At 40.0% G+C, this 27,495-nt stretch overlaps 2 protein-coding genes across 4 annotated transcripts in view; one reads left to right on the forward strand and one right to left on the reverse strand.

The window, feature by feature from the left end:
- Positions 1-19,837, forward strand: part of USP47 (ubiquitin specific peptidase 47) — a 56,796-nt gene extending 36,959 nt beyond the window's left edge. For all 3 annotated transcript variants that reach the window (XM_065683069.1, XM_065683070.1, XM_065683071.1), the window contains exons 15-28: positions 1,070-1,182; positions 2,087-2,191; positions 2,534-2,741; positions 3,166-3,281; positions 6,925-7,044; positions 8,288-9,068; positions 9,950-10,125; positions 10,315-10,395; positions 11,561-11,676; positions 12,559-12,677; positions 15,021-15,151; positions 17,185-17,232; positions 17,320-17,450; positions 18,436-19,837. In XM_065683069.1, coding sequence (XP_065539141.1) covers positions 1,070-1,182; positions 2,087-2,191; positions 2,534-2,741; positions 3,166-3,281; positions 6,925-7,044; positions 8,288-9,068; positions 9,950-10,125; positions 10,315-10,395; positions 11,561-11,676; positions 12,559-12,677; positions 15,021-15,151; positions 17,185-17,232; positions 17,320-17,450; positions 18,436-18,610 — 2,420 coding nt within the window. In that variant the 3' untranslated portion in view covers positions 18,611-19,837. The remainder of the gene's footprint in view (positions 1-1,069; positions 1,183-2,086; positions 2,192-2,533; positions 2,742-3,165; positions 3,282-6,924; positions 7,045-8,287; positions 9,069-9,949; positions 10,126-10,314; positions 10,396-11,560; positions 11,677-12,558; positions 12,678-15,020; positions 15,152-17,184; positions 17,233-17,319; positions 17,451-18,435) is intronic.
- A 2,095-nt stretch (positions 19,838-21,932) lies between these two features.
- Positions 21,933-27,495, reverse strand: part of DKK3 (dickkopf WNT signaling pathway inhibitor 3) — a 29,621-nt gene continuing 24,058 nt past the window's right edge. Inside the window, exons 5-7 of the mRNA XM_065683072.1 lie at positions 26,947-27,091; positions 24,306-24,462; positions 21,933-23,054 (exon numbers count right to left, since the gene is read on the reverse strand). Coding sequence (XP_065539144.1) covers positions 22,811-23,054; positions 24,306-24,462; positions 26,947-27,091 — 546 coding nt within the window. The 3' untranslated portion in view covers positions 21,933-22,810. The remainder of the gene's footprint in view (positions 23,055-24,305; positions 24,463-26,946; positions 27,092-27,495) is intronic.

Raw genomic sequence — 27,495 nt, forward strand, 5'->3', positions numbered from 1 at the left:
TAATATCTGTTTATAAGTTAGGAGGATGTGCGACAATATACTGTAAGTTTCATATTTAGAAACAAATCTTGGATTTCAGAGTCTCTTATTCCCCTCATCTTTGATCAAGTTCACCAAGGCTGAGGATTGGTGAATGGATGCCTGGCCCTGCTGCTAGGTTGATTAATCTTTGAAATATGATACAGTGGAAAATGAAGATTCTATTTGGATTCAGAACAGGAATATCTTGTTAGAGGTTGCATTGAAGTATTATCTAATTTCATGTATCATTAACTGTACCTATTACTAACTGTAAAATTCCAGGATTTCCCATGTAGATTTTTGATGTAGTAGGAAGCAAAAGTTGGATAGAACTTTTTTTAACCAATATCAAAACAGAAGGAAGCATGTTTGCTATTTTCCCCTTTCTTGTTAATCCCCTGTTAGAAGCACAGCTGTAGAAAGAGCCTGGAAGAACAGTGGCTAGCCACACTCATCAGCAGTGTGCCTGGAAGAATCAAGTATTTTATTAATTTTCTAGCTGGTTGAATTGAGCCAAAGATTAATTTGCTTGCAGTGTCAAAGCTATATGTGTTTTTTCTTAAGGGAAGAATTCAGTAGTATGTCCTTATAAAGGGAAATTTGTCAGTTAGTAGGAAGTACACTAATCTGAATTAAGTGCAATATTTATTTATCACAATATAAGCAGTATCTTGGGACTTCTGTTATCAGCTAATTCACTTTCTAGAACAGAATTTACCTTTAATGTAAAACCAGGCTCAAGTGCAGTCATCAGTATTAGCGTATTTCTTTATAATAGCAATGCTTGCCTTAGTTGTATTGGAATATTAATCATGTGCTAATAGCATTTTGTTGTGTTGCTGATGTATGATTAGAGAGGATAAAAGGCTGACTTTGATTTCATTTAAACCACAAAAAAAGAGAACAGGACATGGTATAGTGGTAAATTTGGATGGAGAAGAGGAAGAAAACAGGAAAGATAACTATTACTTATAACCATAATTCCAAAGATATTGCCCACTGTGGAAGAAATTGGTTTTTAATACTATTGCTTTGTTTTTATTGGCAGAGTTCCTTGAGGCACATGAATATCCAGAGCATATTAAACAGTTGGTACAGAAAGAGAGAGAATTGGAAGAACAAGAAAAGAGGCAACGTGAAATTGAGCGCAACACTTGCAAGGTTAGAATTTCTGCTAACAATACATTTCTAGTAAGGAATGTTTCTGTAGTAAATAGTAGGGGTTTTAATATAATGCAGGAACTCTTTTGTGATAAGTGTATGTGTATTTATAATTCTTTAAAATGAATTGTAAACCTGTTGGAAGCCTGTACGCAGTGGAGGCATCTATTAGATGTATTTACCTAAGATTTTTTTGATTGAGTTTGTGTCCTCCATGAGAATTTGACTTGGTATTAAAACTAGACCAACACTGCAGTTAGTCGGACATCACTTTGGTTTCAGAAAAAATGAATTCCAAACAGTATGTAGTGCTGTATGCTAGGTGTTTTGTACTGTTAAATAATTTTGTGTTAATGATATTTCTGTGAAATGATATTTCTGAAATGAATTCAAAATGATTGTTTGCAGAAAGAGTGGAATCTTTTCCAACCACTGATTGAATAGTAACGGAAGTAATATGACATCTCTGACTTAGAAGCACAACAGTCAGCTATGAATCAAGTGACTGTTTTAGTAGAAGGTTCCCTATGGTTGTAAAATATGTAACTGTATGTGAAAAGGAGTTTCACATTCATTGTTCCTATGTGCATTTTGTTTTGGAAGATTTGGCATGCTGCCTACAGTTTAAAGATGTTCTGGTTGTAGATGTTGTACCCTAGCTTGGAAAAAGGTGCAGATACACATATGTACACACGCTAGTGCTATTTGCTGTGCCTTTTGGCATTTTCTATCTGCAGGTGTGTAACCAGCTGAAAGGAAATTGGCCTATAGCTGAAGTTGAAATAAAGATGTATCTGGCATTGGATTGTATGAACATAGGATTGTAAATTTAAGTGTACTGTAACATGATAGGTATTTGCAAAAATACTTTCATGGTAACTATTCTTCCTTTTGTATTTCCTAGATTAAATTGTTTTGCATGCATCCCACAAAACAAATAATGATGGAGAACAAGTTAGAGGTTCATAAGGACCGGACACTGAAGGAAGCTGTGGAAATAGCTTATAAGGTATGATATGCATAACAGAATAGTGTAATTGTTCAATGTAATTTTTTCTGCTCTCATGTGCTTATATTCATACTTGTCAAACTTTACTCTCCTGCATTTTGATGCAGGCTTTTTTTTTTTATTTTATTTTGAAAATGTGTATATATATATTGCATGTGTGTGTATATAAGGTCTGTGATGCACGTGCATGTGTTTTTTCTAAAATCAAATTGGAATTTTTAAATTCAGAGAATTCCTGGATGCACACATACTGAGAGATTTCTAGCTTACAAGGGAAGAACAAAACTCTCAAATAAACCATTATTAACTGTTTAGGACTTTTTGTCTGTGTGCTTGGTTTAGCTAATGGATTTAGAAGAAGCGGTTCCTTTGGATTGCTGTCGTCTTGTCAAATATGATGAGTTTCATGACTACCTGGAACGATCTTATGAAGGAGAGGAGGATACACCAATGGGTTTATTACTTGGAGGTGTCAAGTCAACATACATGTTTGACTTACTGTTGGAAACAAGACGACCTGACCAGATTTTCCAGTGCTATAAACCTGGTGGTAAGACATATAATTACAGAGAGACAAGGACAGACTAAAATAATGTATTGCATGATGGCATGAAACTAAAACTTGTAAAACACAGAACTCCATTATGATTCGTGAAAAAAGAAGAACTTTGTTGAACTAAATTTTATGAAGTCAGTACTGAGAACTGCATACTGTGCTGTGCTAACTGAAGTGTTTCTAATTGAGGCAGTTCTAAGGTATACTAAAATTTGGCAAACTGGAACATTTTGCCTCTTTGGTGTTAAAATGGAAATTTAAATTCTGAAATTGGACTGCTTTTCAAATTCATTACTGTTTGTGTGCATTTAATGCAACCCCTCAATCAGTACTTTAGACAAGCATATGTGTGTTTTCTTTGCCTGTTAAATTCTCTCATATATATGTGGTTTTATTTTCTTCTTCCTCTTCCCTACAGAGGTCATGGTAAAAGTTCACGTAGTTGACCTAAAGACCGAATCTGTTGCTCCTCCCATAAGTGTACGAGCCTATTTGAATCAAACAGTTTCAGAATTTAAACAGCTAATTTCTAAGGTAATTTACAGTCATTAAGGACTTGCATTATAGAGCTTTCATTCACTCTGACTGTGAAAATGTATCACAATTTAAGTATCTGAGAGCCTGCACCTTTTGTGGTTCACGTGTGTCACATCCAGTAGGTTTCTATTAGTAGCTTTCTATTAGCTTGTCTATCTGCTTATTGGTGCTAAAAGCAGTCTGCTTCTTGCTTCCATCCAGACGTGTACCCTGGCTGTTGCACAATCTGAACCACTGTCTAGCCATATTACTTACTAGCTTACCAAATAATAAGTGTTTTGGGAAGCTGAAGAGTTACATTCATGTTCTTTCGGATTATTAGCTTGAACCACTTCAGTGAGTATCCAGTCAGTGGCAGAACTAGTGAACAGGTGATCAGTTAACAGAGAGTTTGTGGGTCAGGGTTAAAGGGAGAACAGTGACTGGAGACAGTACTATGGGGATCTCTTGCAGACCGCCTGACCAAGAGGACTTTGTGGATGAAGTACTCTATAGACAGATATGAACAGCCTCACGCTCACAGGCCCTTGTTCTCACGGGGGACTTCAACCACCCTGATATCTGTTGGAGGGACGGTACGGCCCGGCACAAGCAATCCAGGAGGCTCCTCGATTGTGTGGAAGACAACTTCCTTCTGCAAGTAATAGAGGAGCCGACAAGCAGAGGTGCCATGCTTGACCTTGTGCTCACCAACAGGGAAGGGCTGGCTGGAAATGTGCTGCTCCAGGGCAGCCTTGGTTGCAGCAATCACAAGATGGTCGAATTTGAGATCCTCAGGACAGTGAGAAGAGCGTGCAGCAAGCTCACTGCCCTGGACTTCAGGAGAGCAGACTTTGGCCTCTTCAGGAACCTGCTTAGTAAGGTTCCATGGGATATAGCCCCAGAGGACAGGGGGGCCCAAGACTGTTGAGTGCTATTCAAGGATCACCTACTACAAGCTCAGGAGTGCTGCATCCCAACTGGAAGGAAGTGCAGCAGGAGGGCCAGGAGACCTCCTTGGATGGATAAGGAGCTGCTGAGGAAACTTTGAAGGAAAAAGGAGGCTTATAAAAGGTGGAAGCAAGGACAGGCGGCCTGGGTAGAGTACAGGGATGTTGTCTGGGAAGCTAGGGACCAGGTTAGGAAAGATAAGGCCTGGTTAAACTTGGCTAGGGATGTAAAAGATAACAGGAAGGGATTCTATAATTACATTGCAAATAAAAGACAGGCTAGGGACAATGTGGGCCCTCTCCGAAAGCTATCAGGAAACTGGCTACAGAGGATTTGGAGAAGGCTGAGGTTCTGAATGACTTCTTTGCCTCAGCCTTCACTGGCAAATGCTCTGACCACACCACCCAAGTCTTGGAAGGCAGATGCAGGGACTGTGAGAATGAAGACCTTGGGCCCACTGTAGGAGAGGATCTGGTTCAAGACCATCTAGAGAACCTGAATGTGCACAAGTCCATGGGACCTGGTGAAATCCATCTGTGGGTCCTGAAGGAGCTGGCGAATGAAGTTGCTAAGCCACTGGCCATCATATTTGAAAAATCATGGCAGTCAGGTGAAGTTCCCAGTGACTGGAAAAAGGGAAATATAACCCCATTTTTAAGAAGGTTAAAATGGATGACCCAGGGAATCGCAGACCAGTCAGTCTCACCTCTGTGCCTGGCAAAATCTTGGAGCACATTCTCCTGGACAGCATGCTAAGGCACATGAAAACAACAAGGTGCTTGGTGACAGCCAGCATGGCTTCACTAAGGGGAAATCCTGCCTGACCAATTTGGTGGCCTTGTATGATGGGGCTACAGAATTGATGGACAGCGGTAGAGTAGTTGATGTCATCTACCTGGATTTGTGCAAAGCGTTTGACACTGTCCCACACAACATCCTTCTCTCTAAACTGGGGAGACATCAATTTGATGGATGGACCACTCGGTGGATGAAGAACTGGCTGGATGGCCGCATGCAAAGAGTTGGTCAATGGCTCGATGTCCGGCTGGAGACCGGTAACGAGTGGTGTCCCTCAGGGATTGGTGTTGGGACCGGTCTTGTTTAACATCTTTGTCAGTGACGTGGACAGTGGGCTTGAGTGCGCCCTCAGCAAGTTTGCCGATGACACCAAGCTGTGTGGTCCGGTTGATATGCTGGAGGGAAGGGATGCCATCCAGAGGGACCTTAACACGCTTGTGAGGTGGGCTGATGCCAACCTTATGAAGTTCAACCATGCCAAGTGCAAGGTCCTACACCTGGGTTGGAGCAGTCCCAGGCACAGCTACAGACTGGGCAGAGAAGAGATTCAGAGCAGCCCTGAGGAGAAGGACTTGGGGGTGTTGGTCGATGAGAAGCTTAACATGAGCCGGCTTCAGTGTGCGCTCACAGCCCAGAAAGCCAACCGTATCCTGGGCTGCGTATCCTGGGCTGCATCAAAAGGAGCGTGACCAGCAGGTCGAAGGAGGTGATCCTGCCCCTCTACTCTGCTCTCGTGAGACCTCACCTGGAGTATTGTGTGCAGTTCTGGTGTCCTCAACATAAAAAGGACATGGAACTGTTGGAACAAGTCCAGAGGAGGGCCACGAGGATGATCAGGGGACTGGAGCACCTCCCGTATGAAGACAGGCTGAGGAAGTTGGGGCTGTTCAGCCTGGGGAAGAGAAGGCTGCGTGGGGACCTCATAGCAGCCTTCCAGTGTCCAAAGGGGGCCTATAGGGATGCTGGGGAGGGACTCTTCATTAGGGACTGTAGTGACAGGACAAGGGGTAACGGGTTAAAACTTAAACAGGGGAAGTTTAGATTGGATATAAGGAGGAAATTCTTTCCTGTTAGGGTGCTGAGGCACTGGAATGGGTTGCCCAGGGGGGTTGTGGATGCTCCATCCCTGGTGGTGTTCAAGGCCAGGTTGGACAGAGCCTTGGGTGACATGGTTTAGTGTGAGGTGTCCCTGCCCATGGCAGGGGGGTTGGAACTAGATGATCTTAAGGTCCTTTCCAACCCTGACTATTCTTTGAGTCTATGACTGTTACCGTGTAACTGAACCGACATTTAATTTCTTTCTTTGGCTTCAGTAACTGAAATGTAGCATCCAAAGCTGTCCACATTTTCCCTAGAAACCCTCCTTTTCGTTCCAGCAACCTCTTGCTATTAAGATGCAGATTGATCTTTAGGTGTTCTTAAGCCATGGGATGTTACTGCTTCCATTAAATTTGAAGACAGCTGTTTTACTTGGTCACGTCTGTGTAAATTAGTTCAGTGGTTCATGTAACTTCATAATATACATTATGAAACACGATTTCAGTAATTCAGTCTAATTGAGTAAACAGCAACATTTGATACACAAGAATATTTTTTATTTTCATTTGATATGTACCCTAAATGAGACTGGTTGCTGGTCATTAACAATTTGTCAGATCTCTGCAAAGCCAAGCCATTTTGGTCTACTGATGTTTTGGAAAAACTGGTATTTGCCACATATCAAATAATGGTGGAAAGGAACTGGGACTGAACATGTTTGGGAGGTTTTTCCTCGCATTGTCTTCTGCAGTTTATAAGTCAATAAGCAAACCTTCTCCTTTCCCTGTGAATAATCTTAAATTCAATACTTGCTCCAGTACTTCAAGTTACATGTGATGTGCATGTTACCTTACTGTCAATGTCTTACTTTTAGGCTACACACCTGCCTGCTGAAACAATGCGGGTAGTATTAGAGCGCTGCTACAATGACTTGCGTCTGTTGAATGTTTCCAGCAAAACACTGAAAGCTGAAGGCTTTTTTAGAAGCAACAAGGTACATGCTGTGGTTTTTAAATTGTTCACTTCACGTATTTGTAAACTTTACTGTTGTGTTGTAAAAGGTCTGGGTAGCTGTGTTGAATTTGCCGTGGATAACTGTCACATTTCACTCTGGGTGATGTTACGGTGCTGATGAATACTATAGCCTATATGTGAAACCAGGTGTACGTAAGAAGGAAAGCAGATTCAGCATCAGACATCTGGTTCAAATGATAGTGAGGTTACCAAACTTCTCATGACTTTCAAAAAAGTCGACCCTTAATAGGGAGCAAAGTTTGGCATATTACCATGAAACCTGCATAATTTATTTTCTAAACCTTCTGAACACCTGTGCCTGTTCTCAGTAATAAAGTTCTTGAGAAACAAATGTCAGAACTAAGAGAAGTTCTGGTGGGTTTTTGACTTAAATTCAGTACTTTTACTCTGCAGATTCCCCCAGCCAAATTTATAGTGTTTTTCCAAAAAGTTTCCTAATAAAGGTTTCCAATAATAGTTGTGTAGTGCAACATAAAAAGAATAACTTATTACTTACTTAACTTCATCTGAAGCATTGCCCTTTCAGCTGCAGTAGTAATAGCACGTCTTTTGGCACATTTTGCACATCCTCGGTGTCTGAAATTTCATCAAGGATAGTGCTCTTGAATTTACGAAGGATTAGAGAAAGCTTTGGTGGCTTATAGCTGAGTGAAACAATGTCATTGATTTGTTACTCAGTTACAGTGAGCCCTCTTGCATTCACCTTGTCACTGCAACACAGTGGCCATTGACAAAAGGAAGAAAGGAAATTGTTCCTTAGTGTTCTAATTTCTGCTGTTGCTTACCCATGAACACATTTAAAGATTTCTTGGTGCTGTTCTAGAAAATAAAGAAAAACTGCCACCTGTAGTTGTGGAGCTTATTACCACCTCAACTAGAGTTAGTGTACAGGTGACGGGTGCCCATGAAGTGATACATAGGTACACTTCTGAACTTAAGTGTTTACTGCAGCTGGTCAGTCTGCTTACAGTTCACGCCAATCTTAACACGATTATGAAAAGTGAAATAATTATTCATCTGCAGACTCAGCCGTCTGATTCTAAATATGGTTTTTTTGTTTGTTTGGGGTTTTTTCCTAAAAGGTGATGTTTCCTAGAGATGTAATTTCTAATGTGTGCTCCATCCTATCTGTTTGTTACTGTTGTTTTTTACTTTTATTTAAAATAACACTGCGTAATAAAACACCGTTATCTTATGTCCAGGTATTTATTGAAAGCTCAGAGTCATTAGATCATCATGTGGCATATACAGATTCTCACTTATGGAAACTTTTGGATCGGCATGCAAATACAATCAGACTGTATGTTTTGTTACCAGAGCAATCACCTGGATCTCAGTTTAGACGAGCAGTTTATCAGAAACCTAGTGGAGATTCAGGCAACTTGGATGAAGCCTGTGAAAGAGTAAAAGGACCTGTAGGTAATATGAAATCTGTAGAGGCAATTCTGGAAGAAAGCACCGAGAAGCTTAAAAGCTTGTCTCTGCAGCAGCAGCAGCAGGAGGGTGATAACGGAGACAGCAGCAAAAGCACAGAAGCCAGTGATTTTGAAAATATTGAATCACCTTTAAATGAAATAGACTCTTCAGCATCAGCAGAAAACAGAGAACTTGAAAACCAAATTCACATTTCTGATCCAGAAAATATCCAGTCTGAGGAACGGTCCGATTCAGATGTAAATAATGACAGGAGTACGAGTTCAGTGGACAGTGATATCCTCAGCTCCAGTCATAGCAGTGATACTTTATGCAATGTGGACAATGCCCCACTTCCCTTGGCTAATGGACTTGATTCTCATAGTATCACGAGTAGTAGGCGATCAAAAGCAAATCAGGGGAAGAAAGAAACCTGGGACACAGCAGAAGAAGATTCTGGAACAGACAGTGAATACGATGAAAGTGGCAAGAGCAGAGGAGAAGCACAATATATGTACTTTAAGTCAGAACCCTACACTGCAGATGAAGGTTCGGGAGAAGGGCAAAAATGTATGTATTCCTTTAAGTGCCTTAAAATAATGCAGATTTTATTACCATTTAATGAATATGTCATGTTAAAAAGTCTAATGACAGTTGTTTAAGTGATTAGCCTGAGGGGAAAGCTTTTATGTATTTTTAGTATGACAACATGATCAGATTTATAATTCAAATAATTTATTCAGTGAAATATTCCAAATAGAATTTTTTTTATTCTAGTGGCTCATTCAAATATAATCGTGATGTAGTTGGTAGTGTAGTCTAAAATTCATATATTAAGGAGCACAGTTTCTAAAGATAAATTGTTAACTTCACTTTCCAGAATTTCACATTACTACAGTGGCTTTTGCTCAATTACAAATCTATCCATGAAAATATCCCTCAATCTGGACTCAAGCTTGCCTTGTGATATCCTGTGGCCTTCCAGAACACAGAGTTAACCAAACTTTTTAATCCTGAAAGCCAGGAGGGAAGAAAAGGTTTGGGTGGCATGTGGCTGGCCAGCCCCACCTCAGAAGCACTTCTGTCTCTTCCTTGAGGCAGGGGAGACCTGTAGAGGAATTTTCTGCAAACAGTAGCTCTGATTCTCTCCAGTAGTTGTCTTACTGAATGGAGAAGATACTAATTTGCCCCATTATTTCACTGATAACAAAATAGTGCAGTTTGGAACTACTGTGTTTTCCAGGAGTATCTCCCATAAGCACTTTAAATACAGCAAAGCTCTTAATGTTCTAGTAATAGCATCAGATAAAATGAAAATGTGGCCATTAACTATAATACTGATTTTTCAGTATTGTTTTGCTGCCAGTGATAACTGTGAATATATGAAAAGATTCTAGAGAGCTTTTTTTGGTAATGTGTTTCATGCCATTTTTATCTTTTTTTTTGCTTAGGGCTGATGGTACATGTTGATAAAAGAATTACACTGTCTGCTTTCAAGCAACATTTGGAGCCCTTTGTCGGAGTTCCGTCTTCTCACTTTAAAGTCTTTAGAGTCTACGCCAGCAATCAAGAGTTTGAGAGTGTTCGGCTGAATGAGACACTTTCGTCATTTTCTGATGATAATAAGGTTGTTCAAAAGTCATTTTGAATCCATAAATACATATTGCTACTGTATAGACAAACTTAAGTACATTATTTACAACTTTTTCTTAATTTGCCACATGAAATTATTATTAGTATTAGTATTAGTAGTGTGTTACAAGGTACACGTCTGAGTTTTATATCGGTTCTGACAGGTACTCCTTTTGCCTTCCAGATAACTATTAGACTGGGAAGAGCCCTTAAGAAGGGTGAATACAGAGTCAAAGTCTATCAGCTTTTGGTAAATGAGTCAGAGGTAAGGTCTTGAATATTTCAGGATTGAGTCATTAAATATTGGCCAAGGTTTTTCTCTGAAATCTTGGGGGAAAAAAGTCCTTCTTTTTTCTGCATTTTCCTGCAAAACTTCCTGGATTTGAAATGGGGACTTGAGATGATTTCTGTTTATGCTGTTCCAAGCATAAAATCGCAGTGTGATCTACAGTGTATCTCGTGTCTCTCCCTCTCTGCAGTGTAGGTGGAGTTCAGATGAAAATAATTGTTTCTTTGTTTTTCTTAAATGTATGGAAATCATGTAGAACTCTTTCCAAGTAACAAGCTGGTTTTGCTCATGGTTTCAGTTTTCAGTAATACTGTACTGATATAATTTGTCACATTCATGCACTGCAGACAGTGCTTATCAGAATGATCAGCTGGGTAATAGCCCTCTCTGCATAAGACAAGCCTGAGACAAAAATGTCTCTCTTGCAATAACCCAGCTCACTTGCCTGCTGCGTCTTTAGGGACACGAAAAATATAAAAGTGATTTCAATATATAGATTACAGTCTTCCAGAGTTTGCATGCACCTGAAGTTCTGATTTGATTTTTTGGACCAAACTGCAGGATACATATTAATAATCATAGAATCACAGAATGGTTTGGGTTGGAAGGGACCATACAGATCATCCAGTTCCAACCATCTGCCACTGGCAGGGATACATTCCAGTAGACCAGGTTGCTCAAAATCCACCCATCCTGGGCTTGAACACTGCCAGGGATGGATTAAGTATAAGACTGAAGTTGAACTGATACAGTGGGAAATGAGATAAATTTAGCTCGTGGGGCATGGAGTTCCAATGAAAGCCAAGAAAGTGGCACTTGTATTATTGTATAGTTTCTTTTAATTTAAAAGCTCCTTTCACTTTGTTTAGAATGTTAATACAATGGTAGCAATTAGTAATACAGACCCAAGGCACTATTTCTGCAGTGGCATGCGTGCACAATGTTTGAATGACTTGTCAAAGGCTGGCGCTACACAAATTAGTTAAACCTAATTTTAATCAATTCATTGTTTAACGTTGTTTATGAAAAGCAGTCTAATGGTCGCTTTGCTAGATGGATGGACTGGTCAGAAAATGTGAACAGAAGGTATATCTACTTTATTCTGTTCTAAAACTTGTTCTTAATCACTTTCTGTTCACAGCCGTGCAAGTTTCTTCTAGATGCCGTTTTTGCTAAAGGAATGACTGTCCGACAGTCAAAAGAGGAGCTGCTTCCTCAGCTTCGAGAGCAATGTGGCCTAGACTTGACAATTGACAGGTGAAGAGACTGCAATCCATTAAAGTCACCTGATAAGATATTACTTTAAAATGTGGGGTGGTTTTGATGTGGGGTTGCTTTGTGTTTTCCCTCTCTACCTCTTGTGGAGAAAGGAAAATACGAAAGGGCCAGAAGTAAGTTACTGTGGTCTTTAACACACTGGAAGACAAGTGTTGGTCTTTCCCTCTTGATAAAAGTAGTAGAAACCTGTATTTGGACCAGGTTTTTCACCTTGGTCCTTTCCTCACCACGACTGGGCCAAAGGATTTCTGACTGCTGTGGTTGCGTTACATTCTCTAGTGCCCTGTGATTATGGGGCACATCACAGACTTCTGTTTGGACACACCATTACACTTCAATGTTTGTATCGGTTTAATCTTTAGTTGTTTATACTTTTCTTTATCTCTGTATCTAAATCAAAGCTCATGCTTTTTGTGTTGTGACTGGATTGTTGCAGTAAACCTAAGTACATAAATCAGACACCAGTGCTGTTCTAATCCTTCACCCTCATCCCATTTTAGCCCTCTGAAAAAGGTTAAGAGAAGCAGCAAAATTGTCAGAAGTATTTGGGAATATTCTGTTTTGTGATATTAAATAGAATACTCTCTCTCTAAATTCCCTACACATTTCTTGCACTGAATGAGTACAACACAGGCTTGTTTTCTTTGTGTTCATGAAAAGTTCAGCACTAAGAGCAACTAGTTGATGCCCTCATGTCAGGACTATTGCAGAATGTTGAAACTCATTCCTGATAAACCTAATCAAACCTTACATAAATGAGTTGTATTTCAGTTTTGTCAGAAAATACTCAGTTTTGAATCTCTGGCAGTGATGTTGATGAGCAGATAAAACCTCAGCTTTTTCTTCATAATGTATTTGTAGGTTTCGCCTACGAAAGAAAACCTGGAAGAACCCAGGCACTGTGTTTCTGGATTACCATATCTATGAAGAAGATATCAATATTTCAAGCAATTGGGAGGTCTTCTTAGAAATACTTGATGGTAATGAGATAGTTTCGAGAGAAAGAAGATAATGTTAGATATTTTTTCTTTAGAGGGTATTGGAAAATGTACTTCACTTTCTTTTTTTCCTTTTTTATTTTCAAAGACTTAGTGCCATTTTAGTAGCATTTTATTAGGAAAAAAAATAGAAGCAAAAAGAATAATACAAACCTTGCCTGAAGCTGGGTGGGGGCTTGTGGAGGTGCAGATTTCATGAGGCTGCGATCTGTTGAAGCAGTAAAAGCAGTACTGGTTTGTAAGTTTACTGGAAGCCTTTGGACATACAGTAGTAGTGTAGGCAGCTTTTTGCATGTGTATGTTTTCACTGTACATAAAACCTGCAGGAATGCCTATACTATGCTTGTATTTAATTTTTGGACTAGTATTGGTAATTTGTAGTTAGCTAAAATATGTATGTGTGTATATATACACAGTAGCTAGGTAATTTGTTTTTAAAGTCAGCACAGCTGTCCAGTCATGCAATAGTTTTCAGGCACGAATGAAAAACCACTCATCTTCTATCATGAAATGCTAAATTTTTGTATAGTCCTTGTTCATGAAAACAAATTTGGTATCAGAAGTTAGAGAACAGACTGTTAAATTCTGCCTAAATGCCATTAAAAATATGGCAGTTCTTAAGCTGTATTTTCCATATACACTTTAAAAATTTGACTCTGTATGCAAAAGCAGAATTTAAAGGAGAAAAGTAGGTCACACTGGTTTTTCTCTAGATTAACAGATGAAGAATTAATAGATGAAGAATATGAATTCCATTCATTCAGGAACTTTCTTCACAAGCATACCTAGCTGAAGAAGTCCTATTTAACTGTTAATCCAATTTTTTGGCAGCTGTGTTCAATTCTGGTATTCTTAATTTTTAACACAATTGTGCCAGTGCAAGTACCAAAATGGCAGGAGGCCTGCAGATTCCAGGAGACTTATGTGTCAGCTCAGAGTTCAGTTAAAACTCCACAGTCTTAAATAATTTCGTATCAGTTTTAGATTAGTTGCTGTACTGTTTCTGTAGTGAGCAGGTTTGGAGGTGCTACTTCTTAGACCTATACAGCCCACTTAGTTCACAGGCACACCAGGGCTTCCAGGTATTCTGGAACATTCTGTATAACTGTCTAGCTCTGTCCCAGGTGTGCTGCTTAAACCCAGTTGTAGAAGATGCATCTAGATCCCACTAGATTCTGTGAAAATTAAATTGTACATACCCACAGCTGCCACGGAGGTTACTGGAAGAGTGTACAGGCCACTTCTTTAAGTCAGGGTTGTAAGGCCTTCCACCACCAGCACTGACTTCATTTTGTTCTTCAGCCAAACACTGAATACATTAAGCAGGTAAATAATGTAACCTACAATAATTAACATTTAAGATTCTTATCATAGCTTTGCATCACACTGTTGCAGACATATTTAAATCAGTTATTTTCTGTCTCTGAAATTTATGTAACTGCTGCAGACTTGGAATGCCTAGAAGCATTAGATAGCTGGATCTTAATTTTGGCTAATAGGTTAGAGTTGAAAGGTGGTACAAATGTAGTCACAGGCAAGACTGTAGAGTGTATTTAGGGAGAAGCCTTATCAGTGCCGGTGGCTTCATGCAAGAAAAAGCATCTAATGGTAGACATAAATGCTAAAGCCACAAGTTCTGCATGCTAAGTTACAAAATTATAGAATGATTTAAAATAAAATAAGCCCTTTGGTATCACTTCTGCCTATCTCCTTGTAACTGTAACAGTATTACCCCGTCAGTCAGAGAAAGCTCTTATTACTTGGAACTAGTATAAAAAGACTGGAGGCAGTATGTACTGAAACTTTTCAAGGTAGTAGGTGTAAAGCAGGGTTTGATAACTAGTGTGTAAAATCTAGAAGTCAAACATGGAAAGCTTATTTTGGTAAAGGAGGTGAAGTGCATGAATAAATACCAGATTGATGAGGAATTTCTTATGATCTGCAGGTAAGCGTCTGGCTAGGTGGATAGATATTGTATGCATAACCAAGCTGGGTTTGACTAGAAAAACCATACCCTAAAGAAGAATAAATGGCATGGCTTCTAAGAGATACTGCCTATGAAAAATTCCTTGAAAGGAGTTGATAGCAAAAAGTCAAACTAAATGCAAGCCCCTTCAACTAAGTCTGTGGAATCCCCTGTCTTGTATTGTCCTCCCGCCCCTTTGTGTTTTGGTTTTAGTGGACTTCCAGCACACTTACTGGGTTGGTTAGTATGTGTATGTAGTGCAGTATTCCATATTTGAGTATGCTTATGCTGTGGGAAACCCCCTAATTGTAAATAATAGATTTTTGTGATGGTAATATAAAATTATCTTTCTTTCCTAGGGGTAGAAAAGATGAAATCCATGTCACAGCTTGCTGTTTTATCAAGACGATGGAGGCCATCAGAAATGAAACTAGATTCTTTCCAAGAAGTAGTACTGGAAAGCAGCAGTGTTGAAGAATTAAAAGAGAAGGTAAAATGTTTAACATGTTCCTTGTGGTATCGAAAAGCCTTATTGATGTCCTCTGTTGGGAAGCACAGAGATGTCATAGCTACAAAAATCATGTTGCATGGTGATTATTTTTTTTCGCAGGAGCTGAGAACCTGTCCCACCCTGTTGCCAAAGCTGTATTATCAGCTTTACTTCTTAATTTCACATAATGGTCTGGTGTCAAAGCATTCAGTTGAATACATGCAAAAGAAAAAAAAAGTGGTATCTTGGCGCTTAGGCAGCATGATATTATCTGTCTCAGCCTGGAAAAACACATGTGAAATAAAGGCTAAACCGTTGTCACTTTGTTTTTTCAAGCCAGTATTTTGGTATCCAAAATACCAAACCTTTCAGCCTCTTTGAATTTGAGAACTCTTGCTCAGGGACAGTGTAACTGTGCCAAGTAGACTGAACTACATGTTGGTTGGAAAGAAATACACCTTTGATATGTTTTGTTGTTTTTCTTAAGGTCAGAAGCTTCTAACAGGTAAGCATATATGTGCCATCCTTGCAGAAAGAAGCAGTAGAAGTGTGTCTCGTACTGAAACTGTTTTGTTAATCCAGTATATCACAGGGTTCCACTCTTGGAGAAATGGTTATCAGAGAAATATTATTTGTATGTGGCAATACTGAGACGTAAAAGGCCACCTTGGATGTTGCAGCCAGCAAAGATCCTACTGGCAGTGAAGTCTGCCAAAGCCTTGCTTTAATAAACCAGTCAGCTTCTGTAAGTTAGGGCTTAGCTGGTAGGCTGGAAAAGAGGAACTTTGTTCAGCTTCCATAGAATGCAGCAGCCTTTGGGTTGTTTGTGTACATACACAGATTAAGCTATAGTCTGGTTTCTTGTATTTTTCAAGTAGAAATGAAGTTGCGACTACACGTTCTTCCATGCAGTCTTCATGATTTTTTCTTCTCTTTGCTTGTATCTGAAAGAGTTGACTACTCTTGTTTTCCTGTCATAAGACTTGCTGTGCAGGGAGCACTTGTAGCAGCATTCTCTGAGAGGTCTTAATCTTTTTATTGCCCCCAGTAATAAGAGAAACTTGAATTTGACACATCTGTAGTAAGAGATCTGTTCAGCCAGCTCTTCTCTTTCAGGCAAATTTTCTTAGTAGAGTGTAGGGCTGATACATTTCAGAGTGTCTGGCTCTTGTCAGTAGTGTTTATTTCTCCTAGGTTCCAAAGGAAATGAGTTAGAAAATGGCACTGGCTGTTAGTCTTTTCTTACTATCAGCTTAATTTGAACACATCTGTTTTAACAGTGGATTTGAAAGAGGCAAGAATCTCGGAGAGGAAATCTCTTCAAGTTTGGGGGAAATAAGCAGCCAGAGATAAACATAAATCAAAGTTAGTGCCTGCGTTGTCATGGAGACCAGACTGCAGCCCCTACTTGAGTCAAGGCTAGGGCAGCGATGAGCCTGTGTGCACCATGAGATGCTCAGCGGAGGGCGGGCTCCACCGAGGCCAGGGCCAGGGGATGGATGGTGCACTGGGGAGGTGCACAAGAGGGGCAGCAGCTGCAGGGCAGAAGAGCAGCCATGAGTGCTTGCTGGGGAATTGTAGGGTTGTTGTGGTAGGAAGTGCTGGTGTATGGAGATGCGTTTGAGTTGTGTGAGTTTTCTGGCTTTGCCTGCTCCTAGACTGACTCCGTAACAGCTTTCATTTTGTGCAGTGAAGCTGCTGAGGGTAAACTGTGACGGACCTGAAGCTCTAACATGGGGCAACTGGCCTCTTTGTATCTTGGAACTTGGCTGTTACTAGTTAATTGTTTCTGTGAACCTTTTTCTGTCACCCTTTCACTGTTGAGACGCATGATGCAAATGCCACATGCGACTTCAGAAATGTGAAAAATGCGTACCTTGTGGCTGGAGTTTTGTACTAGTACTTTGGCTCTTTGGAGGGTTTTTGAATATTTTAATTGAATTGAATTGATTTGGCAGGTCTGTTGGCTTTATGTAGACACTGAATAGCATTGTGGAATTGTATTAAATGTGCCATTTTTCTTCACTTTACAGCTGAGTGAAATAAGTGGAATACCCCTAGAAAACATAGAATTTGCAAAGGTATGCCAGATTTTGCCTATTAATACCTTTTAATGGCATGGCTGTGTGATTATGAGTTTTATTCACTGAGTAGTTGCTGCTTCTCAGGGTAGAGGAACATTTCCATGTGACATCTCCATACTAGAGATTCACCAGGACTTGGACTGGAATCCTAAAGTATCTACATTGAATGTCTGGCCTCTGTACATTTGTGATGATGGTGCAGTAATATTTTATAGGTACGTATTTTATTACAGTGTATGTATAACAGTGCAAAACATCTGTGTATAAAATTTGAGGGGTGAGGTAATCAGCAAAAGCATAGAAGTACTTTCTATTGTTTTAAAGGAAAGAGGGTTTAAAACATTTGTGCTCCTCAGCTTCCTAAACCCCTGAATATTATGTTTACTGTTTAAGAAAACAAACACTGCATCCTTTTACTCAATCCTCGCTCCCAAACCACTGAAAATAATGCTGAATGCAATAACCAGTTGCTGTATTTGACTGTTTATCTGGATTTAATCTCTTCAGGTAGACCCATACCCTTGTGGAGTCTGTGAGGGTCTTGGCTGTAGGTTTTAGAGAGCAAGGATTTTATTTTCTGAGTTGATTTCTTTTGAGAAATTAGTATGGCTTCTTTGGGGAAAAGGATGCTACAATAGAAATGTTAACATGAGAATTGTTCATCAGCTGGTAGCAGTAGCCCAAAGGCGGTGTTTAAGAACTAAGAGCTTGAGTATTGTCCCTTCTGCCAGACTTGGTGAGTGGGGCAGCCTCATGAACATGTTGCTGCTACAGTATTTTCATTACAGTGATCTTGAGGGAAACAGCTGGCTGATAGTGTGCTGGCCTTGAAGAAAATGAAACTACCAGGGAGAGCAGCTGGTAGTTTCTCTTAGGGGCTGGCTGACATGCTGCTTCCAGCTGTTGCTGCTATGACCGAATAAAGAGCAGAGTCGTAGTTATCTGTAAAGAGCAAGAGTTACCAGGTGGGTTGAAGAATGTAAGCTTGAGTCTTGCTGCTTCCCCTGGGACTGCTGTCAGAATGCAGAATGTCTGTGTTAGAAAAGCAGGTTTAGCCAGATCATTAGTTTCTGGAGAAGAAAATAATCCATAAGGAGTATTTTATGTATAGTTGTGGTTTTTACGAAGTTGCTTCGAATGCAGCAATTACAGAAATTTAATTGTGGTTATGGTATTAATCTGAATTTTTACATATTTTAGGGATAAAACCGAAGAATTAATGGAATTAACAGATGAGCAGAGAAACGAGCTGATGAAAAAGGAAAGCAGCAGACTCCAGAAAACCGGACACCGTGTAACCTACTCTCCTCGTAAGGAAAAAGCACTAAAAATTTATCTGGATGGAGCACCAAATAAAGACTTGACTCAAGACTGATACTCGCTATAGCATTTTCCCTGGGGAATTTTTTTTTTTTAAATCAAAAGGTTCACTACTACTGTGTAGTGCCGTTATGGCAGGACATTCATTAGGTGTAAAGCGCTGACACCAGCACTGATTGGGCTGTGCTACCAATCAGAAGCGCAGTGCCCCGTTGGGTCGCTGCTTGACTTGGAATCATGTTGTGCACTATAGTCAAATGTACTGTAAAGCTAAAAGGGATGTGCAAATAAAAGATTAGAACTCAAAAGTGGGCGGGGAGGGAAACGAGTGGAAGTTCTTGAGGACAGTGTGCACATAGTAGCTAGTTGAACTAGCCTCAAACAGGATACTCAGCTTAATAAAAGCTGTGCAAAGGCCATGAAAGAATCCTTTTTTCTGTTTGTTTCACTGATACACACATTACCTCATCAGAGAGTCTGCAGTAAATGTTAACACATTGGTTCTGGGGAAGAGGCAGCACACGGGCGAAGGTGAAATGTAAGTGCTGCATGTGTGAGGTTTCAGAATGTTCTTCCACAAAAGAGGCAGTCAGAGGGGTGTCGGCAGAAAGCTGGCAGCAGACCTTGGGTCAGAAGTGCTGTCGTAAGGTAAACTACATTTTAATAGGTTACAGAGGCCGGCGAGCAGATCTGCTATATTGCATTCAATGTGTAAATACCATTTGCCCTATCCATTTACCAGACCTGCAGTTCAGCTATTTACCATGGTGTTTCTTTTCACATATCAACATCCATTGTGTACATTTGGAAGTATAGTTGCCTATTTAAAATTGTATTCATTTTATGTTTGATGATGCTGGGTACTTCAGGGTTGTATTTCCCCTTGTTAATGAAGTTTTTGTTTCGTTCAGCTCCTTTTTGTACATTTTGGTTTTGAGACTATTACAAGTTTGCATCTTCTCCACACGCTGAAAGTCATTTTCTTTTCCCCAGTTGATTCTGTAGCGCTGTGTAGTCAAATATCGGGGCAACCTCTTAACACCTCAACATACAAACTTGGTAGTTAAGGTTGTGGTGCAAAGACTGATGCAGTCAACATGATTTCATTGCAAAGCCTAGGAACAGCAATTTTTTGCTTTGGTCCATAAAGATCAATAGAGACCAATTCTCTGTAGTTTTTGGAAAACCACCTAATTTATAACAATCAAAAGATTTTGGTAAAGTTTTTCATGCCACATGCTGTTTACAACAATGAACATGCCAATAAAACATTTGTTCATTCTGTTGTGTTATTTTAATCATTAAACGCTGTGAGCTTTATTTGGAAAATTATGGAATTATTTCATGGAAACACAAACTATCCCAAGGCAATGTCAGAATCGCAAGACTGTGTGTATCTGTGTGTGTACGTGCACACACCCCTATGTGTGTGCTCGGTGAGTGGTCTGTAGCCTGTCTGCTGCTCCTCTTTACTTTGATTCACACCAAATGTTGCTTCAACTGTAGGTTTCCTTTTCCAGAATTGAATTCCTCATTTAAATTGAATTCACTTCCTTAGAAGTGAAATTTCTAAACTCCAAATTTGATTGGCAGCTAAGTTCTGCTCCAGAGGAACAAGGGCTTTCACTAACAAAGTTCAGTTCTTCCATCTATACTGACCCAGATCACCCCGTAACTCCTGAGGAATCTGGTAGCTTGAGAAGCAGGCACCGCACAGAGGAATGTCCTCATTCTTCCTCTTCTTTTAAACCTGTGCCGTCTCTTGTCCGACGTGCATGAGGTGGAAACAGGAGCAAAGGAATCATAGAGTACTATCCAGTAGGTAGAGCACTGCATTCAGTTGCTGTTTACATGTGTATGCAGACTGCTGAAAGACCCTTGAAGGTTTTAGGAGGGGAAAAATTGAATTATCAAATGGTCGTGAAATTTCTCCATATGTTTGGAGAGCCAAAAATCTAGAGGTGGAATAAAGTAGGGGTAAGAGAAGAATTCCAAAAGCTTGCTTAATCTCTAGCCCAGTTTGGGAAACTTCCATTGAGAACATCTTCAAAAAAGTTAAGTTTAAATCTGTCAGCAGAAATCTGGATAGAGGACAAGGTGGGAGGAGGGCATCTCTGTAAGGATTTCTTGTCTGGTAGTGCACTTCCAGTGTACTGGAATATATTCTGAGGTGTTCCGGGAACATTCTGATTATTTTAAACATTTTTGAGTTTGACCATGGGCATTTTAAAGAAACAAAAAGCCTCATGTCTCTTAATGTACTTAGTTCAGCTGAAATCTCACTGAACTTCTGATGAGTTACTAACACTTCATGTTCCAAGGATTGAGGTGTCAAGAATCTTGAAGGGAGACTGATGCTATCGTTACGTAGGGCAGTATTTACAGACAGTTACTGTGTTCATTAAGTATTTTTAACAGGAGATTGCAATAACAGTTAATTCTCTTTATATAGGTGGGCTGTCTCTAAGCACAGCTATCTTACAGGGATAGAAAAGAAAGATTCAATGAACTCTCAGAGCGTGTGTGTACGTCCATGTGCTGGTGTGAGAACTGGTGGTATAAATGTAGAAATGAACCCTTAAACTAGAAGTCAGACTGTTCTGATGAAATACCCTTCCTGTTCATAATGATAATGGTTATTGAGTGTTCTACCCAAGGAACTGATGGAAAGCTTTCATAGATCAGAACTGATGAAAGACTTGCAGGCTAGTAGCTGCAAGCTACAAGTAGCACAGCCTTGTAGCTGCTTTACTGTTCCAAATTGGACATAAGCGGTAGGGATTAATGTGGGAAGATCCACAAAGAGTTACTTGGCTGGAACCTTGTGTATCTTTTACCATGTGCAATTGCAGATGGTGGCATCTATACCCCAAAAAACATTAGTAACTGCACAGCTCTTGTAGCAGCTGTTCATTGAAAAAGCTGGAAGTTTGGGAGTTCGGTGGATTAGAATTTACTCTTAGCTTGGTATTGATTTCTTAAATCAGTGACCTCTTGGGACGGTAATGATAATCACATGTTGTAACAGATTTATGCTTATGAAGTGTATTCAAAGCACAAACCATTTTTCAAAGAATTTTCTCAGGGTGTAATAAAATTAAGTAGGAGAAGCACAAGTCTCTAAATGTAAGAAGCTGGTTAAGATATCTTACTGCTAAACTGCAGGAATGAATTTATATCCACACTCTCTCAGACAAGGGTAGGTAATGATGGAGTCGGCAGATTCTTTAATCTATGTAGGTACAGGCGCTCATGTAATGTAGAATGGTGCTGTGTGTGGCACTGTATTCAGCTCTAGCTTAGGCATAGACTGGTAACTGCAGCTGTGCCATTCTCACGTGTTGACACTCCACATATTCAGTGTACAACAGAGAAGCTGTTGGTTCTGTAAATTTAATTTTAGATAGTATATTTTGCCCTTGAGAGAGCCCTGAACAGTCACATCGTAAGTTCCTACATAGAAACCAAACATGATGTAAGAATGTACACACTATTAGCTATTTATATGGAAAATGTTGTAGGCTTTTTTTGTTAGTGTGCCCCTTAGGTAGTGGGAAGGCCAACAACTATTGTGTGTGAAAGTATAAAACCCAAGGGATGCTCTAGCTGTGGAGCAGTTCTGAAGTTACACTGCAGGCTCCAGCAGGACAGATGGCATCCACTGTACTACGCAGCTGAACAGCAGCTCTGGGTATATTCATCTAAAAGGGTAAGCGTCTTTTCTTTTTTCTACCGTTACAATGTTTGTATGGTGGGGGGGACATGCCACAGAGAATCTGCATTTTGCAGCTTCACTGATTGTATTTTCTAAAGAAAAAATAAACCCAGAAAAACTTGCTTAAAATCAATCTCCAAAGTAGATAGTTCTTACCCTGGGGAAACAAAAAACCCCAACTAATCAATATTCTAAACATACATACTTAAAGGTCACTTCTACAGTCAGTAATGTCTTACGATTATTGATGCTTAAGTGTGTTTTTTAATGAGTACAAGTACTGATAAGTTTACGGGGAAAGTACTAACCCAGAAAAAACACTGATATAGTTCTTATTTGTCTTTGACAGCAGGTTTGGTCCAGGGATTGAGTGAATTCAACAAGCATTTGAACATGCAGGTTTGGTGCACAGAAAAGGGTGCTCACTGAAGACATTGTTTATTACACTTCTATCCAGTGGTATGTGTTTAAGGTTTATATAAGCAAGACACTAGATGAAAATCTCTAGAAAAACTACCTAACTGTCTGGTGTTTGGACTTTCAAATTTCATCTCCCAGGAACAGGTCACGAGCTGAGTCAGGCTCAGGCTTCAAACCTGCTTTGTCCTCCAGACTTTCTAATTCTTTACGCACTTCCTGAATGATGCTGCTTTCTTCGTAATCGGAAAGACTCTCTCTGGGTATCAAGCTGAGAAATGGCATCTCATCCATGATTAAGGGCTCTTCTTTTTCATTATCCCTGGTTTCATTGGCAGAGTGTTCACACACAGATGTAGCGCTGTGGCTGTTGGAAAGAGACATCTGGTCACGTAATACATCTTTTAATATTCTTTTGCTAATTCCTCAATAAAATTCTTCGTTCCCTCCCCACATGAAAGCATGTTAAGTGTGCAATACTGTCAGGTCTACCATAGCTGACTTGATAAACACCTGATTTTTACATGCTTGACAGCTGGAGAGTTAAGGATGGGATTTCCAAACACAGAGCTAGAACAAAGGTCCGAATAGGAACAGATGTTTGATGCTGGGACACAAGATGGCAGTGGCCCTCAGCACAACCTGGCTCCTCTGCCTACACATGCTCCTGGTGACCAGGCCTTTCTGTTCACATCACAGTAACAAGTTAAGAAACATGACACTCCAGCTTTAAAGGAATGCAGAAAAAATACTGCTTGCTATCAAGCTGTAGAGTTGAGCATTACATATTTGGTTCTGAACAGGATACTGTAATAGCTAAATTTGCAGCTGCCTTTTTTTTGAAAAGTGGCTTCAGTTGCCTGCAAACAAATATCCCATGTTGTAGGAAGTCTGGTAAAAGGAAAGTTTGAAGAATGTTTTATATTTGTTGATAGGAGGTGGGGGAGCAGAACTTGATCATGGTATCCGCTGTGTCTGCGCTGTGGGCAGGTCCCTGTGATAGGGCAAGGGGACCACTGCTAGGGCCAGGCCCCCTTTGTAGCTGCTTAAAGCAACACCCTCTTTGATTGGAAACAAAGGGTGAATGAACTAAAAATGTTCCTGGAGCTTATTTTGTGTGCATTTTGAATTCTTGTGTGTTTTGCTTCCTGTGAGCTTCAGTACGTCCAGTTGTGGGCAGGCTAACCCTGTATTCACTAAGATAGAATCTCATGGTTTCAGTGTTTAGCACTTACTAGTAATATTTAGCCAGGGCCATATCAAGCAGAGAAGGGCTGCTGCTTTAAAAATATCTTAATCTTTAAATTCACCATGGAAACTCCCAGAAGCAGATTTATCTTTCTGACCATGTGAGTCTTGGGAACGTATGCACAGTATTTCTATGTTTGTGGTAGTCCTAAACAGGTAAGTAATTTTTGTGACTGCAGTTGGATAGTTACAATCACACCCCGTTTCATTTCTGTGTTTCTCTATCCCCATCAAAACTGTGCTCCTTCTTGAGAAAAGCTGTCAGAACATTTTCTAATGAGGAAGAATCTGCAAGTTCTGTATCTGTTTACCACAGAAAGAGACCCCTCAAAACTTTCAAGCAGCTTGCTTGGCCTGTCTTGCTCTTTACCTCTGAGGTTGGCAGCTCAAGCCACTTGCACATGGGCACTGCTCAAGTACTCCATCGGGTTCCAGTTCCCAGGTAATCAGATTGAGAAGTCTGTTTGAAGGATCATGGCAGGGCTCACCTTCTTCAGGTAATGGAGTGCACACAGGAAACAGTAGATCTGCATGAAAACATAGAATAGTCAGGGTTGGAAAGGACCTTAAGATCATCTAGTTCCAATCCCCTGCCATGGGCAGGGACACCTCACAGTAGACTGGTACCCAAGGCTCTGTCCAGCCTGGTCTTGAACACTGCCAGAGATGGGGCATTTATTACTTCTGCATGCCACAGTAAATTAATTTTAAGAGAAATGCATAACTGTCTGCTAAACTGAGATGACCTGGTCTTTAAGACTGTACACATGATAGAAAAAGACAGGCTGATCACTTTTTAAGTCCCTTTACGTATGAAGGAGCCATAACTTAATGTTTGTTCCACTAGGTGGGAGTAAGAGAGTGGAAGTTTATGCTTAATGAGCAAGATCAGCTGCTGCTTCAGGAAGAGACTACTGTCATCACAGTAGGACTGCACAACCCCATCCCTTGGAGATCTGCAAGACTATGCTAAAACCAACAAAACTAACATTACAGTTAGTTGTTTACAATGCATAGCATCGATGGCTTAAAACCTGAATAGAGAAATATCAGTGTTTTGGAACTCTTATTTTTCTTATTTCTTTGCAGTGGTACAAATACAGAGCAATCATTAAGAGACTAAATGAGGAAACTACTACTCAGCATTTTATTTGTTGTAGTCACTCCGCAATAGGCAAAGCTGTCTGATGGCATTGGGGACTTGGTAACTTTGTTTCTGTACAGGTGTCAATTTCAACCTGTGTAACAAAATATTATGCCTTTTGTGTTTCCTGATGCTAGCAACTTACAGTGTCAATCTTGAATCCAGCTCTTCCAGATGTTCCTATCAAAGCTCCCTTCCTCCTCTTGGCTTCATTCACCTCATATTTTGTGGTATGGCAGAATAAAATATGTGAAGAGTTCAGAATTTATGTTTTATAAACAGCCTTGGTCAAAATACATATATGTGTGTGTGTACACAGACGTGTACTTTAATGGATATAACTTATCAGTTCCTAATGTCAAAACAGATTATCTTAAGCAGTGAATGCACCAAAGTTCACTACAGTTTTATATAAAAAATATCCATGTAAAGACACTCCAATATTTAGGACAAACTTTTGCAATACTCTAATGATAAAGGCCTAACCTGAAAAGACCTAAAGCACTGCTACATCAGACAAGAACAGAGAATAAAAACCCATTGCTATTTAAAGTTTTAACAGCTGTGTTCCACAACTCTAGTCACTATGCCTATCTATTGTATTGTTCCTTCCCAAGTTACAGGTTTGCACTAAATTTCATTTCAAGCCAAACACTAACTTACACTCACTGTGATTGTCTTATGCAGTTGAAATAATCATCATGAAGACACAGTCTGGTTGGATCCCATAGGAAATCAAGGCTACGGCAGCAGTACTACCCTCACAGAAAACAGCCTAGTGCTACTACCACAAAAGGGATGCCTATTACTAATTTAATCATTTCTGCAGCATAAGCAGATACAAAGCACCGTGTGGTGAAAATAACAGACATTTATTAAAAGTGCCCTTTCTGTCTCATTTCAGAATCAGACTACAATGAAATTTCTGACAGAGTGTGGCAAAACCTGTAAATGCTTTAGGCAGAAATCTAATAAAGGGAAAATAAAACTGTTCTCACCAGACTTACTTATCATCGAAGGTCTACTATGTAATGCTCAAAACCTGTAAGTGCTTTAGGCAGAAACCTGATGCAGGGCTGGGGGAACCCTTCTCTAGCAGAGCCAGATAAAAAACATCTAGAGAAACAGCTACCTGTGTGGAAAGATGGTTGGAATTGTATCCTATCACTGCAAAATTAAGGTGAACTATGATAAAACCTACAAGAACCAGTGGGTATAAAACAGTAGAAGAAGCTGGGCCCTGACCAGACAGGAATTTTGGGACTGATTGTGGGCCTGATACCTTCTCCTCCTGTCCTACCTTCTGTAAATCAAGTTTCACATTCCCATGTGGACTGACAACATAATCTGGAACATAATTCCTCTACGTATCTTGGCTGTCTGGTCAGTACTGCATAGCGTGGTACCCTGGAAGGCTGTCATAAAACTCAAGAGTGTGAAGTGTATCTGCAATGTGACTCTGATGGTCTGCTTGCTGAGAGAAGGGAGAAGCCACATTCAGTAATCTCATTAATTTCTTTTGTACATTTTTAGTCCTCTTACTTTTGTTCTACTGGGTGAAAATTTGACGCTGAGCTCTGCTACTTTTAAATGTGTGAGACGCTCCTTCAGAGTCGATTTTTGAGCTTCTCATGCTGGTGTCATCTCTAGTGTGCAGCAGGCTTTTCTTTAACTACTGTGAACCTTTGTCAGACTTTTCACACTCCTAATTCTGTTAAAGTTTTATAATGAAGTTACCAAGGTGTGCTTCACAGGCTGAGGCAGAATGACGTGCTGATTCTGTAGTGATTGAGCCACTTGAACTAAATATAAATACTCCCAAGTCCTGTATGATAAGATGAATAGGATAAAAAGCAAACCTCTGTACCTTTCTGAAAAGCACAGCATGTTCCAGGGTTGCAGTCGTGCTGGTTCTCACAAATGGTGCCGTTCTCTCCTTTTGAAACAGATTTCCTGCACTCACCCCAAACGCAAAGCTGGTCTCCACAGCATTCAACATCCCGTGAGCAGTGCTTGCAAATGGAAAAAGCACAGGACAAACTGTCTCTCTAGCGGTAGTTGCATATATCAACAGAGAGCTAAACATACAACTAGATCTGGTCCTGAAGACAACCGCATATATGCAATTTACATGTATGTGTGTCATGTTCCCACTTTTTAAACAAAACTGCTTTAGATTCTCAGCTTCAAGCAAACACAGAACTAGTTGCCAGACAGGAAACTCCACAGCAGAGTAACAGCACTCCTCCTATACTATTGTCCTTGCAATCTTACAAAACCTGAATTCTTATTTTAGCATTTACATGCAAATGGATCATCAGCAGCCAGATGTCCTAAATTGTAATAGGGATTTTAAGGCAGCCTTCTGCAATCAAGGGAAGCAGAAATTAACAAATAAAACGTTATCAGTGAAAAC

This window comes from Lathamus discolor, chromosome 6 (genome assembly GCF_037157495.1).
Source record: "Lathamus discolor isolate bLatDis1 chromosome 6, bLatDis1.hap1, whole genome shotgun sequence".
Classification (NCBI taxonomy): domain Eukaryota; kingdom Metazoa; phylum Chordata; class Aves; order Psittaciformes; family Psittacidae; genus Lathamus; species Lathamus discolor.